Here is a 14,708-nt window from a genome sequence, read left to right as displayed (position 1 = left end):
TGAACAGTAGGTGCTCCATAAACACTTGTTAGGTGGGTTTCATTAATGGAGATTATAGAGCACGAATATGAGGCTTGAAAGGGGCAGTGACATTGAAGAAGTAGCCCCAAACTCTAGGTTGCCGGCCCCAACCTGGGGGGTGGAGTCCAAGCCCGTATAAAAGCGGGTGCCGCAAGTCCACCGCTTTTGTCCTCGTACCCTGCGCTCTACCCTCCGGACAGAAGTGGGCGCGCGTTGTCTTCCGGGAATGCTGAGGCGCTTGCGCACGCACGGCCAAGGGGCGGGGCACATGGGAAAGCTTACGACAATTGCGCAGACGCAGAGTGGGTGGTCCTTTCCCAAGAATCCGCAAGATGGTAGGTGTTGTGGCTTTGCTTGTTCGTACGATCTATCAGGCGCCATCCTGGCTCTGGCTGCTCCTTGGAGGCCAGATTAGGCCGCGCCTGTATCTGTAACAGTGTCCTCCAGGCCTTCAGGGTCTCTGGGTGTGACGACGCGGGGCGGGCCTGATGGTTGTCGCGACGACCCGGGGTGGGGAAGGCCTGTACGTGCCCTCTGTCTAAACCGAGTCCCCGTATCCGTGCGAGCTGCCCTGGGACAGGCTCGAGGTGGTGTGTCCCTATGGATGTCTCTACCCCGGGCGCCGCCGCATGTTTTTCGGAGCGACCGGTGGGTTCGGTCACCCCGGTGAGTCCTTGGGGCTGGGAGGTGGATCTCCGGGTCCCACTCACCCATGTTTGGGGCCCGCGCAGGCGGAAGTGGAGCAGAAGAAGAAGCGGACCTTCCGCAAGTTCACCTACCGTGGCGTGGATCTGGACCAGTTGCTTGACATGTCTTAGTAAGGGTCGGCCGGACCAGGGTAGGGGTGGCAGCGGGAGGGGTTTCCGAGGGCCTGGGGGCTGCAGCCTGAGGTACTGATGTGCCCTTAGACTGAGTGAAGACGGATGGGTGTCGGCGATGAGGTTTGACATTAATGGAACTTTTATGTGTCCTGTTTGACACCTTCCCATCCACTTGAAAATACTAATGTAAATGTATAGCTCACGAGCCTTGTAGGGTCAGGCATCGAGTCGGGGTTTGGCACGTGGGAGGGAGTTTGCAACTCCAGGTCTCAGATTTAGTGGAAACGGGAAGGTTCTAAGCAGGATGGTGGTGGTCTGTCTTGTGCTTTTTTTTTTTTTAAGTGAGGGAGTGAGACAGACTCCCGCATGTGCCCCCACTACGACCCACCCGGCAACCCCCATATGGGGTCGATGCTGGAATCAACCCAACTTTTTTTAGCGCCTGAGGCTGACGCACTGGGACCAACCCAGCTATCCTCAGCACCAGGGCAGACACTGGAACCAGTGGAGCCACTGGCTGCAGAAGGGGTAGAGAAGCAGATGGTCACTTCTCTTCTGTGCCCCAACTGGATTGGGAGGTAGTTTCGCCAGGTGGACGCTCTAGCCACTGAGGAACAGGCCAGGGCCCTGACTTGTGCTTCTTAAAACTGCCGCCAGAGGCAGGATGGGTGCTGGTCTGGGCTTCTAGATGAGGAGGGTGGCTTGATGACAGCCAAAGACTCCATGTCTCCTGAAGGTCTGCCCATGTCTAGGCATGGAGGATTCAGTTGCCTTGGGGACACACACAGCTGGCTGAGGGCTCCTGCTTCGCCCCCCCTCCTGAGTTCTTGGGGCCTTTAGGAGCACAACCTTTGACCACAAGGTTCCAGCTGTGCCACTTTCCCTGAGCTCCTTGGTCTCCTTCCCTGGTTTCCTTATTTCTTTTTTTTTTTTTTAATTTTATTTATTTATTTTTAGAGAGGAGAGAAAGAGAGAGAGAAGGGGGGAGGAGCAGGAAGCATCAACTCCCATATGTGCCTTGACCAGGCAAGCCCAGGGTTTCGAACTGGCGACCTCAGCATTTCCAGGTCGATGCTTTATCCACTGCGCCACCACAGGTCAGGTGGTTTCCTTATTTTTAGACAGCAGTGTGGCAGGTTGTCCAGTTTGGAGGGTTCATCCTGAATAATTGGCAGGTTGTTTTGAGGAACTACAAGGAGCAGCAGTGTTAGTGGATGAAGAGTGTGGGGGTCACCACCAGGGTTTAGGTCACCCATGCCACCTCACCTTTTCTCCAGTGAGCAGTTGATGCAGCTGTACAGTGCCCGGCAGCGTCGCCGGCTGAACCGGGGTCTACGGAGGAAGCAGCACTCACTGCTGAAGCGACTGCGCAAGGCTAAGAAGGAGGCACCTCCCATGGAAAAACCTGAGGTGGTAAAGACACACCTGCGGGACATGATCATCCTGCCGGAAATGGTGGGCAGCATGGTGGGTGTGTACAACGGCAAAACCTTCAACCAGGTGGAAATCAAGGTGTGTGGGGACCTGTGCTGCCTGGGTAGGTGCGGGCCTGTGCACCCATGGTCACTAACACCAGTTCACTCTTCACCTCCCACAGCCTGAAATGATTGGTCACTACTTGGGCGAGTTCTCCATCACCTACAAGCCAGTGAAGCACGGTCGGCCTGGAATTGGGGCCACCCACTCCTCCCGCTTCATCCCTCTCAAGTAGCTAATAAAAGCACAGATTTAATTAGTTTGATTGTTACCCATTCTTTCAAGTGCCTGGACCTGTGGGCAGGGTGACAACCCCTCAGTGAAGGGGGCCGGGCCTGGTCTGGAGGCTCAGGTCCTGCATGACTTGTGTGTATTATGTGCCCCAGTGCTGGGTACTGAGTATCTTTGGGTTTTCTACTGTAAACACAGTGATGGCCATATGTATAGTGGATGAGTTGGGGGCTCCCTGTGAAAACTCTTGATGTCCAGGTCCTGTGCTGTCTTCCTGCCCTTTGGCCTATAGAGGTGATTACTGCATGGTTGGGTGTAGCATCTTTTCTCAGGCACCCATCTCCTTCTGGGCCCCCTCCCCTGTCCCCCAGTAAAGGGGTGGGTTCCTACATTCAAGCACATGGACATCAAGAACCTTTAGCCTGACCAGGCGTTTGTGTAGTGGATAGAGCGTAGGACTGGGACACAGAGGACCCAGGTTCGAAACCCTGCGGTTGCCAGCTTGAGCCCAAAGTCACTGGCTTAAGCAAGGGGTCACTTGGTCTGCTGTAGCCCCCTGGTAGAGGCACATAAGAGAAAGCAATCAAGGAACAGCTAAGGTGCCACAGCCAATAATTGATGCTTATCTTTCTCCCATCCTGTCTATCACAAAAAACAATTAAGGTGCTGCAACGAAGAATTGATGCTTCTCATCTCCCTTCCTGTCTGTCCCTGACTGTCCCTCTCTGTCTCTGTCACACACACACAAAGAACCTTTAGATTACCTGAACCTCTTCCCCTATTCCCTCCAATTTATACAACTGTCCAGCATCCCTAGTTCTCTTTAACCTCACAGTGCTGCTTGCCTCTGTCTCTTGAACATAATGCTCCTGTTTGGCATTTGAAATCCTTATGGAATGACCCCAAGACCCTCAACCATGGGCCATGGGCTTTGGATTATAAACTTTCCTTAAGACAAACCAGGGGGGCCTGGCCTGTGGTGGCACAGTGGATAAAGTGTCAACCTGGAAACTCTGAGGTTGCTGGTTCAAAACCCTGGGCTTGCCTGGTCAAGGCACATAAGGGAGTTGATGCTTCCAGCTCCTCCCCCCTTCTCTCTCTTCCCTCTCTATAATGAATAAATAAAATCTTTATTAAAAAAAAAAAAGACAAACCAGGGGGACCCTGGCCGGTTGGCTCAGCAGTAGAGCGTCAGCCCAGCATGCAGGAGTCCTGGGTTCGATTCCAGGCCAGGGCACATAGGAGAGGCGCCATCTGCTTCTCCACCCCTCCCCTTCTTCCTCTCTGTCTCTCTCTTCCCCTCCTGCAGCCGAGGCTCCATTGGAGCAAAGATGGCCCGGGCGCTGAGGATGGCTCTGTGGCCTCTGCCTCAAGCGCTAGAATGGCTCTGGATGCAACAGAGCGATGCCCCAGAGGGGCAGAGCATCGCCCCCTGGTGGGCGTGCCGGGTGGATCCCGGTCGGGCACATGGGGAACTCTGTCTGACTGCCTCCCCGTTTCCAGCTTCGGAAAAAGGAAAAAAAGGAAAAAAAAAAGACAAACCAGGGTGTCACATTTTACCCCCCATAGAGTCTGATACAGAAGGGTCCTAATCCCATTCCCTAAAGCAGGGGTCCCCAAACTTTTTACACGGGGCCAGTTCACTGTCCCTCAGACCGTTGGAGGGCCGGACTATAAAAAAAACTGAACAAATCCCTATGCACACTGCACATATTTTAAAGTAAAAAAACAAAATGGGAACAAATACAATATTTAAAATAAAGGACAAGTAAATTTAAATCAACAAACTGACCAGTATTTCAATGGGAACTATGGGTTTGCTTTTGGCTAATGAGATGGTCAATGTGCTCCTCTCAATGACCACCAATGAAAGAGGTGCTTCTTCCAGAAGTGCGGCGGGGGCCGGATAAATGGCCTCAGGGGGCCGCATGCTGCCCGCGGGCCATAGTTTGGGGACCCCTGCCCTAAAGCATCCTATTTCATTTCCTTCATGAGAAAGAGAGGTGGCATTTCTGAGCCAGTGGTGATAGTCTAAAGCAGGGGTCCCCAAACTGCGGCCCCCTGAGGCCATTTATCCGGTCCCTGCCGCACTTCCGGAAGGAGCACCTCTTTCATTGGTGGTCAGTGAGAGGAACATAGTTCCCATTGAAATACTGGTCAGTTGGTTGATTTAAATTTACTTGTTCTTTATTTTAAATATTGTATTTGTTCCCGTTTTGTTTTTTTTTTACTTTAAAATAAGATCTGTGCAGTGTGCATAGGGATTTGTTCATAGTTTTTTTTATAGTCTGGCCCTCCAATGGTCTGAGGGACAGTGAACTGGCCCCCTGTGTAAAAAGTTTGGGGACCCCTGGTCTAAAGGGTCTCTGGCTAATGGTATGAGAAGGAAAATACATATGACACCTGGAATTTTTTTTTTTTAAGATTTTTTTTGTTTGTTTTTTTGTTTTTCTGAAGCTGGAAATGGGGAGAGACAGACTCCCGCATGCGCCCGACCGGGACCGGGATCCACCCGGCACGTCCACCAGGGGGCGATGCTCTTCCCCTCTGGGGGGTCGCTCTGTCCGACCAGAGCCACTCCAGCGCCTGGGGCAGAGGCCAAGGAGCCATCCCCAGCGCCCAGGCCATCTTTGCAACAATGGAGCCTCGCTGTGGGAGGGGGAGAGAGAGACAGAGAGGAAGGAGAGGGGCAGGGGTGGAGAAGCAGATGGGGGCTTCTCCTGTGTGCCCTGGCCGGGAATCGAACCCGGGACTTCTGCACGCCAGGCCGACACTCTACCACTGAGCCAACCGGCCAGGGCCATTTTTTAAAGATTTTTATTGATTTCAGAAGGAGAGGAGAGAGAAGAAGGTGAGAGAGATGGAGCGGGAAACATCAGCTCGTAGTTGCATATGCCTTGACCAGGCAAGCCTAGAGCTTGGAACAGATGACCTCAACATTCTAAGTTGGATGCTTGATTCACTGTGCCACCTCAGGTCAGGCTTGAGAGACACAGGGGAGGGGGAAAGGAAGCATTCATTTGTTGTTTCATTCAGTTGTGCTTTCATTGGTTGCTTCCTGTGTGTTCCCTGACTGGGTATTGAATCTGCAACCTTATTTTGGGATGACATCTTTTTTTTTCTTCTTTTTTTTCAGTGAGGGAGTTAGAGGGATAGATCCGTCAGACATGCAAGCAGGGAGAGAGATGAGAAGCATCAATTCTTCCTTGCAGCCCCCTAGTTCGTTGATTGCTTTCTCATATGTGGCGGGGGGAGGGGATCCAGCAGAACTAGTGACCCCTTACTCAAGCCAGCAGCTATGGGGTCATGTCTGTGATTTCATGCTCAAGCCAGTGGCCCCTGCATTCAAGGCGGTGACCTCAGGGCTCAAACCTGGGTGGGTCCTCTGCATCCCAGTCTGACACTCTATCCACCTTGTCAGGTGCAATGACATTCTAACTGACTGAGCTAACTGGCCAGGGCCTTCATTGATTTTTCTAGAGAGGAAGGGAGAAGGAGAGAAGAATATTGATCTGTTCCTATATGTGCCCTGACCAAGGATCAAACTGGCAACTTCTGTGCTTTGGAATAGTACTCTAACCAACTGAGCTGTCCGGCCAGGGCATGCCTGGGTTTTGGCCTAAGCAAGTGGAAGGTTAGAATTGCCCACAGGGTACACTTACTTTTGCTGTTATAAATTGTGCTGCTATGGATGTGTGTGAATAAATCCTCCAGATACTGCTTGCAGTTCTTTTGAGGCTACCCAGAAGTGGGATTGCTAGATTGAAAGGTATTTCTATGTTTAACTCTTTGAGGAACTGCCATCCTTATTTCTATAGTGGCTGCCCTACCAGCCATTCACAAGCTTCCAATTTCTCCACATCTTCATTAGCACTTTATCTGTGTGGTTTTTTTTGTTTTTTTTTTTGTTTGTTTGTTTGTTGTTGTTTTTTTACAGGGACAGACAGGAACCGAGAGAAATGAGAAGCATCAATCATTAGTTTTTCTTTTCTTTTTTTCTTTTTAAATTTTTTTTATTTATTCAGTTTTAAAGAGGAGAGAGAGAGAGGGAGAGAGAGGAGAGAGAGACAGAGAGAGAGAAGGGGGGAGGAGCTGGAAGCATCAACTCCCATATGTGCCTTGACCAGGCAAGCCCAGGGTTTCGAACCAGCGACCTCAGCATTTCCAGGTCGACACTTTATCCACTGCACCACCACAGGTCAGGCCGATCATTAGTTTTTCAATGCGTGTTGCAACACCTTAGTTGTTCATTGATTGCTTTCTCATATATGCCTTGACCGTGGGCCTTCAGCAGAACGAGTAGCCCCTTGCTGGAGCCAGCGACCTTGGGTTCAAGCTGGTGGGCTTTTCCTTAAACCAGATGAGCCCTCACTCAAGCTGGTAACCTCGGGGTCTCGAACCCGGGTCCTCTGCATCCCAGTCCGAAGCTCTATCCACTGCGCCACCGCCTGGTCAGGCTGTTTTTTTGTGGTGAGTTTTTGTTTTTTTTGTGTGTTTTTTTTTTGTATTTTTCTGAAGCTGGAAACCAGGAGAGACAGTGAGACAGACTCCCGCATGCGCCCGACCGGGATCCACCCGGCACGCCCACCAGGGGCCATGCTCTGCCCACCAGGGGGCGGTGCTCTGCCCCTCGGGGGCATCGCTCTGCCGGGACCAGAGCCACTCTAGTGCCTGGGGCAGAGGCCAAGGAGCCATCCCCAGCGCCTGGGGCCATCTTTGCTCCAATGGAGCCTTGGCTGCGGGAGGGGAAGAGAGAGACAGAGAGGAAGGAGGGGGGATGGAGAAGCAAATGGGCGCTTCTCCTATGTGCCCTGGCCGGGAATCGAACCCAGGTCCCCCGCACGCCAGGCGGACGCTCTACCGCTGAGCCAACCGGCCAGGGCCTTTGTGGTGAGTTTTGCTGACTTTGTTTTGTGATTGTAGCCATCCTAATGGGTGTGAGGTGGCAGACCTAATGTTTTCTCAGAAATAACACTGTGCCTGCCTCAACCGAAATCAACTGTTAGCTGATCTTTTTCTTTTTTGTGACAGAGACTGAAAGAGGGACAGATAGGGACAGACAGACAGGAAGGGAGAGAGATGAGAAGCATCAATTCTTCGTTGCGACACCTTAGTTGTTCATTGATTGCTTTCTTGTATGTGCCTTGACCTGGGGGCTACAGCAGAACAAGTGACCCCCCCCCCTTGTTTTTTTAACCTGTTCCTACTCTCACTCCAGTTATAAAAATTTTTTCTGACAACTGAGAAGACCCTTTTTTTTTTTTTTTAACAGGGACAGAGATAGTCAGAAGGATAGATAGGGACAGACAGGAACGGAGAGAGAGAGAGAGAGATGAGAAGCATCAATTATCAGTTTTTCGTTGTGACACCTTAGTTGTTCATTGATTGCTTTCTCATATGTTCCTTGACCGCGGGCCTTCAGCACACCGAGTAACACCTTGTCCGAGCCAGCGACCTTGGGTCCAAGCTGGTGAGATTTTTGCTCAAGCCAGATGAGCCCGCACTCAAGCTGGCAAACTTGGGTTCTCGAACCTGGGTCCTCCGCATCCCAGTCGGACGCTCTATCCACTGCGCCACCGCCTGGTCAGGCGCAGGTGACCCCTTTCTCAAGCTGGTGACCTTGGGGTTTCTAACCTGAGTCCTCTGTGTCCCAGTTCGACGCCCTGTCCACTGCGCCATTGTCTGGTCAGGCTCTTTTTTTAATTTGTTGATTTTAGAGGGAGAAAGATGGAGAAACATCAATTTGCTTTTCCACTTATACATTCTCACTTGATTCTTGTATGTTTTCCTAACCAGGGATCAAACTTAGAACCTTGGCATATTGAGATGACATTCTAACCAACTGAGCCATGTGGCTAGGGCAACTATTTAAAATTTTTATTTGTTGCCTGACCTGTTGGTGGTGCAATAGATAAATTTTGAGCTGGAATGCTGAGGTAGCCAGTTTGAAACCCTGGGCTTACCTGGTCTAAGGCATATATGAGAAGCAACTACTACGAGTTGATGTCTCCCACCCCTCTTTGTCTTTCCTCTCTCTAAAATCAATAAATAAGCCCTGGCCAGTTGGCTCAGTGGTAGAGCATCGGCCTGGCGTGCAGGAGTCCAGGGTTTGATTCCTGGCCAGGGCACACAGGAGAAGCACCCATCTGCTTCTCCACCCCTCCCCCTCTCCTTCCTCTCTGTCTCTTCTTCCCCTCCTGCAGCCAAGGCTGCATTGGAGCAAAGTTGGCCTGGGCGCTGAGGAGGCTCTGTGGCCTCTGCCTTGGGCGCTGGAATGGCTCTGGTTGCGACAGAGCGGCGCCCCAGATGGGCAGAGCATCGCCCCCTGGTGGACGTGCCAGGTGGATCCTGGTCAGGCGCATGCAAGAGTCTGTCTGACTGCCTCCCCGTTTCCAACTTCAGAAAAATACAAAAAAAAAAAAAGAAAGGAAAAAAATCAATAAATAAAAAGTTAAAAGAAATATATATATATATTTTTAATCATTTTTAGGAAGGGGGAGAGAGAGACAAATATCAGTGTGTTCCTGTGTGTCCTGACCGGGGATCAAACCTGTAGCCTTTGCTTATTGGATGGGTGGGTACTCTGACCAACTAAGCTATCCGACCAGGGCTCCACCCTTGAAATTTTTTTGAACATGTTGAAATGCAGAGAGGAGTTCAAGGGTTTTGTAGTTAAAAACTCAATATTGGCCTGACCTGTGGTGGTGCAGTGGATAAAGCATCAACCTGGAAATGCTGAGGTCGCTGGTTCAAAACCCTGGGCTTGCCCAGTCAAGGCACATATGGGAGTTGAAGCTTCCTGCTCCTCCCCCCCTTCTCTCTCTCTCTCTCTCCCCCCTCTAAAAAAATGAATAAATAAATAAAAATAATATCAAAAGGCATTAATTCCTATTGCTTCTATGGTTCCCACAACATTTCTTTCTTTATCTCAAGGGATAACCTTGAAAGGAACAGAACTCTTATGAGAATGTTTTACTGAGAAGAAGCCCAGCAACTGCCTTCAGTCACATAGACCTGTTTCAGTGACCCGCCTTCAAGTCACAAAACAATTCTCTTGGCAAAACATTCTTTTCTTGTTGGCTGTGTTCCCATCCAAGGCCATGCAATGGGTTATTCCACTACAGTGCCACAAGGAAGAACTGATGCTTCTCATATCTCTCTCCTCCTGTCTGTCTGTCCCTATCTGTTCCCCTGTTTCTCTCTCACAAAAAAAAACACACACACAAAAAAAAAAAAAACTAAACCAAAACTCAATACGTAGTTTCTGCGATTAACATTTTACTGTATTACCTATTCAGAAATACATCCTTTTCTCTATGTAGCCAAAAACCCATGTGTGTATCTTCATTTAAAAATAATGTGCCAACTATTTGAATGGGATAAAAGGCCTGAAGAAAACCACGTGTTGGTGCCCTGGCTAGGGAGATCAGTTGGTTGGAACATTGTCCTGATATGCCAGGATTGTGGGTTCAGTCCCCAGTTGGGAACATACAGGGATTGACCAATGAATGCATAGATATGTGGAACAATACATTGATGTTTCTCTTAAATTTTTATTTTATTTTTTTTATAAAGGTCATTGATATGATTGCTGCAGATTCCACATTGCAATTGACCTTTTTTTTTTTTAAGTTTATTTTATTGATTTTAGAGAGGAGAGAGAGAGAGAGAGACAGGAACATCGATCTGTTCCTGTATGTGCCCTGACCAGGGATCGAACCGACAACCTCTGTGCTTCAGCATTGATGCTCCAACCAACCGAGCTATCCAGTCAGAGCTCTCTTAAATTTTTAAAAAAATTTAAGAAAAGCCTGACCTGTGGTGGCACAGAACGCTTAGATCGTTCATTCGAAACCCAGGCTTACCTGGTCAAGGCACTAATGGGAGTTGATGCTTCCTGCTCCTTCCCCCTTCTCCTCCCTCTTCTCTCCTTTAAACTGAATAAATAAAATCTTTAAAAATAAACAAAATTAATTTAAAAAATGTGCTGGTTGCCTGACTGGGCGGTGGCGCAGTGGATAGAGCGTCGGACTGGGATGCAGAAGACCCAGGTTCGAGACCCTGAGGTCCCCAGCTTGAGCGAGGGCTCATCTGGTTTGAGCAAAAGCTCATCAGCTTGAGCCCAAGGTCACTGGCTCGAGCAAGGGGTTACTCGATCTGCTGAAGGCCCACGGTCAAGGCACGTATGAGAAGGCAATCAATGAAAATTATGGTGTTGCAATGTGCAACAAAAACTAATGATTGATGCTTCTCATCTGTCCATTCCTGTCTGTCTGTCCCTGTCTATCCCTCTCTCTGACTCTCTCTCTGTCTCTGTAAAAAAAAAAAAAAAAATGTGCTGGTGAAAAAGCAGAACTGTAATGCAAACATGGCCAGAGGACATAGCTGCTTTGGAAGACAGTTTTGCAGTTTCTCAAAATATTAAACAATTGCAGTATTACCCAACCAGTCTCCTCAAAGATGTTATATAAAAACTGCACATGCGACACAATTTGGGTCTGCAAATGCCCCGTGTCAGCCATATGTGGCCAGCATATTTAATAAATCTCCTCTTTTAATAAAACCTTTCAAAATTAAAAAAAAAAAACAAAAACAAACTGCACATGCATGTTTGCTGCAGCACGATTCAAGTGTTGCCAAAAACTGAAAACAACACAAGTGTCCCTCAACCAGTTAATGGAAAAAACAAATATCTATATGATCAAATATTGTGGAGATTTGCCTGACCTGTGGTGGCGCAGTGGATAAAGCGTCGACCTGGAAATGCTGAGATCGCCGGTTTGAAACCCTTGGCTTGCCTGGTCAAGGCACATACGGGAGTTGATGCTTCCAGCTCCTCCCCCCTTCTCTCTCTCTCTGTCTCTCCTCTCTCTCTCTCTCTCTCTCTCTCTCTCTCTCTCTCTGTCTCCCCCTCTCCTCGCTAAAATGAATAAATTAAAAAAAATTTTTTTTAAATATTGTGGAGATTTTATATATTGCTAAACCAATGATTCTCAGCTATGGGTGATCCTACCCCCAGTGGTCACTTTGTTATGTTTGGGGACATTTGTGATTGTCGTGACTGAGGTGCTCCTGGCATTGAGTAGGTGGGGGACAGGGAGGCTGCTCCACACTCCCACAGTGCCCAGGACTTCCACCCACAGAGGATGACCCAACTAAAATGTCCTCAGTGTGAGAAGGAGTGGGGAGGGGCAAGGATGGGTGACTGTCAGTGTCTTGTCATTGCTACCCTATCAGCGACAGTCAGTCAACCCCCTGAGGGATTGGGTTTGGGCTCCAGCATCATATACAAGCAAGCACCCAGGTAGCCTTAGCTATGGTTCCCACCTTCCCCCTGGCGGCCACAGGTTCACAAAGACCTGGCCCCTCTAATTGCATCTTAACCTGCAACCATGGATTCCCTAAGAGTGCTGATCTCTTTTTTGGAAAGACCTCTCTAACTCCTGGGGGCTCTACTCCATGAGGTAGGGGCTGAATTGGGCCTGTGCTGAGCTGTGCTTGGAGTCAGGAACTGGACCCAACTGATTCAGAAAAGATCTGGGATGGGGGAAGCTGGCCTGGAGAGTAGCCAGGAGGACAGTTGGCTTCCTCTCAGTCTTCAGGGGGGGAAAGGGTCTTGACAATTCAAGCTGGGAGAAGAGGGTAAGCAAGGTGTCTCTGCAGGGGTAAGTAGGTCTGGGGGCTTGCTGGACACATAATTTGAAGACCTATAACGTGGGGCCCAATCCTATAACCCAGGATCCTTAGTGAAACCTTCAGGTTGGTAAGGAGAGCAGGACAGGATTTTTTCCCAGGGCTAACCCTAATCTGATGGTTATTCCCATTTGTCACAGTTTACCTTTCTGTGAAAGAGGTCAAGATGCCTCTTTCAACCAAAATTAGTATTTCTGGCTGTTCAGTCCTTGCTTTTTGCAGCAGCTCATAAAATAGTACGTCTCGTAGCCCTGGCTGGTTGCTAAGTAGGTTAGAATGTCATCCATAAACATCAAGGTTGTGGGTTTATCCCCAGTCAGGGCACATACAGAAAGTGACCAATGAATGCACAACTATAAGTGGAACAACAAATGAATTCTTCCCTCTAAAATATATATATATATATATATGTGTGTGTGTGTGTGTGTGTGTGTGTGTGTGTATATATGTATGTATATATATGTATGTATATATATGTGTGCATATATATATATATATGTGAAATCTGCACCAAATAAAAGGAAAACTCTCCCAGTTTCATACCTATTCAGTGCAGTTCGATGTGGGCTCATGCACAGATTTTTTTGAGCTCCTTAGGTAGCTATCCCGTATAGCCTCTACAGACTCATCACTGACTGATGGCCTACCAGAACGGGGTTTCTCCACCAAACTGCCGGTTTCCTTCAACTGCTTATCCCACCGAGTAATGTTATTCCTATGTGGTGGCGCTTCGTTATAAACGCACCGATATTCACGTTGCACTTTGGTCACGGATTTGAATTTAGCGAGCCACAGAACACACTGAACTTTCCTCTGTACCGTCCACATCTCGACTGGCATGGCCATGGGCTGCTGCGCTGTATACACGGTGTTACGTCATCATCTGCGCATGCGCACATGCTGCCACATTATCCTACAGAAACTGGGAGGGTTTTCCTTTTATTTGGTGCATATTTCACATTTCTGTCGTCTTTTGTTGTTTCCTGTGACCGGTCAAAAGTGCACCATGACTTTGTGGACACACTGTGTATATATGTGGTCTACCGGAAAGTTCTGTTTGTTTTTGGAATAAAACAAAATACAAATTTTTCTTACCGTCAATAAACTTATTTAATAATATATTTCCACACCAATCCTATCTTCCAAATATGGTCCAAAATGGTTTGCTTAGCTGAATCAAGCCTTTCTGCGATCTCTGATGTTGTCAGAAAAGGATCTTGCTCCAACATGGTCTTAACAAGATCGTCATCAATCAAAGATGGTCGCCCAGAACGTGGCTTATCAGAAAGGTCAAAATCACCTGTTTCGAACTGGTTTTTGTTGTTTTTTTTTCATTTTTCCGAAGCTGGAAACGGGGAGGTAGTCAGACTACCGCATGCGCCCGACTGGGATCCACCGGCATACCCACCAAGGAACGATGCTCTGCCCCTCTGGGGCGTCGCTCTGTTGCATCCAGAGCCATTCTTGCGCCTGGGGCAGAGGCCAAGGAGCCATCCCCAGCGCCCGGGCCATCTTTTGCTCCAATGGAGCCTCGGCTGCGGGAGGGGAAGAGAGAGACAGAGAGGAAGGAGAGGGGGAGGGGTGGAGAAGCAGATGGGCGCTTCTCCTATGTGCCCTGGCCGGGAATCGAACCCGGGACTTCTGCACGCCAGGCTGACGCTCTACCACTGAGCCAACCGGCCAGGGCCACCAAACACTTTTAAAAAATTTCTACATGCTTCTGTAGCATTTCTTCCTTGTTGAAATTCGTATACCATACAGTGGTGTAAATGAACTTTATCAGTAGCCATGAGTACACTATCACTTCACACATAAGACTAACGTGAATCAACTTTAATTTGCTACGTCAGTATGTATACATTAAGTGATAAAAATAGAGAGGCACACATGGGACAAATAAACATGTGCTTACGTGTCAAAACTTGTTGTGACAGAATCTGACAGAACTTTCCGGTAGACCATATATATATATATATATATATATATATATATATATATATATTTATTTATTTATTTATTTATTTATTTTACAGAGACAAGGTGAGGGATAGATAGGGACAGACAGAAATAGAGACAGATAAGAAGCATCAATCATTAGTTTTTCGTTGTGACACCTTAGTTGTTCATTGATTGCTTTCTCATATGTGCCTTGGTCAGCAGACCAAGAAAACCCCTTGCTTGAGCCAGCGACATTGGGTCCAAGCTGGTGAGCTTTTTGCATAAACCAGATGAACCCGCGCTCAAGCTGGCAACCCCAGGGTCTCGAACCTGGATCCTCCACATCCCAGTCTGACGCTCTACCCACCGCGCCACCACCTGGTCAGGCACTAAAATCAATTTTAAAAAAATAGTATATGTTACTATGGCCTCATATTTGATGACATACAATATTGTTAACCCCTACTTAAGAAAAATAGAGATGGGCAGTGAGCGTCTAAGATGCCTCAACAGAAGATTTCTGCTGGG

At 48.5% G+C, this 14,708-nt stretch overlaps 1 protein-coding gene across 3 annotated transcripts; it reads left to right on the top strand.

Moving 5' to 3' along the window:
- Positions 1 to 272: 272 nt before the first annotated feature.
- RPS15 (ribosomal protein S15) lies at positions 273 to 2,578 on the top strand. Of its 3 annotated transcripts, none has more exons than XM_066342348.1 (4): positions 273 to 356; positions 753 to 838; positions 2,120 to 2,354; positions 2,440 to 2,578. In XM_066342348.1, exons 1-4 carry the CDS (start codon positions 354 to 356, stop codon positions 2,551 to 2,553), a joined length of 438 nt encoding a protein of 145 aa, XP_066198445.1. In that variant the 5' UTR covers positions 273 to 353; the 3' UTR covers positions 2,554 to 2,578. The 3 variants fall into 3 exon arrangements, with proteins under 3 accessions (XP_066198445.1, XP_066198435.1, XP_066198453.1); XM_066342338.1 differs by lacking the exon at positions 273 to 356 and adding an exon at positions 417 to 669; XM_066342356.1 differs by lacking the exon at positions 273 to 356 and adding an exon at positions 1,800 to 1,939 and having other exon boundaries at positions 752 to 838.
- The last annotated feature ends 12,130 nt before the right edge of the window (positions 2,579 to 14,708 follow it).

This window comes from Saccopteryx leptura, chromosome 1, assembly GCF_036850995.1.
Source record: "Saccopteryx leptura isolate mSacLep1 chromosome 1, mSacLep1_pri_phased_curated, whole genome shotgun sequence".
NCBI lineage: Eukaryota > Metazoa > Chordata > Mammalia > Chiroptera > Emballonuridae > Saccopteryx > Saccopteryx leptura.
This window is presented reverse-complemented; position numbering and strand designations above follow the sequence as displayed.

Bases quoted from the DNA above. Each gene is read 5' to 3' on its own strand.
- RPS15 (XM_066342338.1), top strand. From the start codon at position 622: ATGGATGTCTCTACCCCGGGCGCCGCCGCATGTTTTTCGGAGCGACCG. The intron at 670-752 runs GTGGGTTCGGTC...GGGCCCGCGCAG, and splicing joins CATGTTTTTCGGAGCGACCG to GCGGAAGTGGAGCAGAAGAA. The intron at 2,355-2,439 runs GTGTGTGGGGAC...CACCTCCCACAG, and splicing joins TCAACCAGGTGGAAATCAAG to CCTGAAATGATTGGTCACTA.